Source organism: Dictyostelium discoideum, assembly GCF_000004695.1.
Source record: "Dictyostelium discoideum AX4 chromosome 1 chromosome, whole genome shotgun sequence".
Lineage (NCBI taxonomy): Eukaryota > Evosea > Eumycetozoa > Dictyosteliales > Dictyosteliaceae > Dictyostelium > Dictyostelium discoideum.
In genome coordinates, this window is record NC_007087.3 from 3,412,920 (window position 1) to 3,415,419 (window position 2,500).

Here is a 2,500-nt window from a genome sequence, read left to right on the forward strand (position 1 = left end):
TGGTCTAATATATGTTAGTATTCTATAGATACATCTTCTTGTTGAATAACTTGTTTTATAGAATGAATGCTCATCAAAACTATCCTCTTCCAAGTAATCTACATCATCAAAATCATATACTGATCTTTTAAAATCAAAATCATCTTTATAATCAACTAAATATGGTGTAATTGAATTTAAACTATTATTTATTTTATTTTTATTATTTTTATTATTATTATTATTATTATTATTATTATTATTATTATTATTATTATTATTATTATTATTATTATTATTATTATTATTTTTATTATTATTATCTTGACTTGATTTATTATTTATTATTGGTAGAGGTGTATCTAAATTAAATTTTACAGAATTCCTTTTTTTATTTTTATTTTCTTTATCTAAATTAAATTCCTAAAAATAAAAATAAAAATAAAAATAAAAAAAATGGAAATTGTTGGTAAAAATTATTTTTTTTAGATTTAAAATAAATAAAAAAAATTAAAAAAGAAATAAAAATAAAAAAATTAATAATCATATGATTATTAATTTATTTATATATACATATAATTTATTAAAAATATTTACAATTGGTGAAGTGCCTAATCCAATTGGAGATTCATCTTCTATATTATCCTCGTCCAAGTAATTATAATTACTTTTTCGGGTCATTTCCAAATAATTTTTTTTTATGTTTACAAAAATCGATTTCTTTTTTTTTTTTTTTTTTTAATTTATTAAAAATAATATGATAAAAAAAAAAAAAAAAAAAAAAAATATAAAAAATTAAAAAAAAAAAAAAAATAAAAAAAAATAAAAAAAATAAAAAAAAAAATAAAAAATAAAAAACCACCGGGTAAAAAAATTTTATTTGAAATGATTTAGACCTTTGAAAAAAAAAAAAAAAAAAAATCTGGTTAAAAAAAAAAAAAAAAAAGTATTGTATGGTAATATCAATAAAATGATTACATTTTTTTTTTTTTTATTTAATTTCAAAGGTTTTAACCAATTTATTATCACTTTTTTTTTATTTTTCTTTTTTTTTTTTTTATTCTTTTGGTCCAAAATCAAAATTGAAAAAGTAGTACTAAAGGTACACATTATGAAATTGCAAAAAGTTAATCCATGCTATAATTAAAATAAAAAAATAAAATAAAAAAAAAATAAAAAAAAAATAAAAAAAATTTTTTTTTCTCGTTTTTCAAAAAAACGAAATATTTTTTTTTTTTTTTTTTTTTTTTTTTTTATTAATAAATTTTTATTCAATTATTCTTTATTAAGATTTATTGAAATTATATAAATCACATAAAAAAAAAAAAAAAATGTCAAGACCAGAACATATAGCACCACCAGAAATTGTAAATGAAAATTTAAATCAACACACACATAATAAATTTAATATTAATATATTTTATTTATTTTAAAAAATTTATAGTTTTATGATGATGTTGAATCAAAGAAATATTCATCAAATTCACGTATTATTGAAATTCAAACTAAAATGGCAGAAAGAGCTTATGAATTATTAGCAATACCAGAGACAGCAGAGGGATTAATGTTATTGGATATTGGTTGTGGATCAGGTATTAGTGGTGATGTTATAACGGATGCAGGACATTATTGGATTGGTTGTGATATTTCACAACATATGTTGGATGTTGCAATAGATAGAGAGGTTGAGGGAGACGTAATGTTGAGAGATATAGGACAAGGGTTCCCATTTAGAGCAGGTTCATTCGATGCCGCAATAAGCATTTCCGCAATCCAGTGGCTTTGCAATGCCGAAAAGTCGCACCACAACCCAAGAAAGAGACTACACACATTTTTTCAATCACTATTCAATGTTTTAACACGTGGTGGTAAAGCAATCTTACAATTTTATCCAGAGAATTCAGCTCAAATTGAGATGATCACTGCATCTGCATTGAGATGCGGTTTTAGTGGTGGTTTGTTAATTGATTTTCCAAATAGTAGTAAAGCAAAGAAATACTTTTTAGTTTTATTCACTGGTAATAATAATATTATGCCATCTGCAAAAGGTGTAGAAGGTGAGGAATATGAACAACAAGAAGAGGAAGACAGTAATGAAGTTAAATACTCAAATCGTAAAAGAGATAGAAGACGTGTTACAAAATCAAAAGGTTCTGCTCAACATAAAACTAAAGAATGGATTATGAATAAAAAAGATAGACAAAGAAAACAAGGTAGAGAAATTAAAAATGATTCTAAATTCTCTGGTAGAAAAAGAGGTCCAAAATTTTAAAAATAAATTTAAATTTATTATTATTATTTTTATTGTTATATAAATTTTTTTTTTTTTTTTTTTTTTTTTTTTTTTCTTATACAAAAATAGTAATTATATATTACATCATTTCTTCTTTTTTTTTTTTTAGTATTTATTTATTTATTTTATTTTATTTCATTTTATTTTATTTTTTTTTTTTTTTTTCTTCATTTCTAAAAATATTTAATAAATAATTTAAAAAATATTAAATTTGTTGATGATATCATT

The 2,500-nt window shown here is 19.8% G+C and overlaps 2 protein-coding genes across 2 annotated transcripts in view; one reads left to right on the forward strand and one right to left on the reverse strand.

Annotated features, from left to right (window-relative positions):
* Nucleotides 1–660, reverse strand: part of abcB7 (ABC transporter B family protein) — a gene marked incomplete at both ends in the record, with an annotated part of 3,090 nt that extends 2,430 nt beyond the window's left edge. The window contains 2 exons of the mRNA XM_641132.1: nt 1–402; nt 577–660. The exon at nt 1–402 is cut by the window's left edge and continues 79 nt beyond it. Of these exons, the coding sequence (XP_646224.1) occupies nt 1–402; nt 577–660 (486 nt within the window). The remainder of the gene's footprint in view (nt 403–576) is intronic.
* A 650-nt stretch (nt 661–1,310) lies between these two features.
* On the forward strand, nt 1,311–2,251 carry DDB_G0269722 (hypothetical protein; the record flags this gene model as incomplete). The annotated part of the gene is made up of 2 exons (XM_641133.1): nt 1,311–1,346; nt 1,424–2,251. 2 exons carry the CDS (start codon nt 1,311–1,313, stop codon nt 2,249–2,251), a joined length of 864 nt encoding a protein of 287 aa, XP_646225.1.
* Nucleotides 2,252–2,500: the final 249 nt, after the last annotated feature.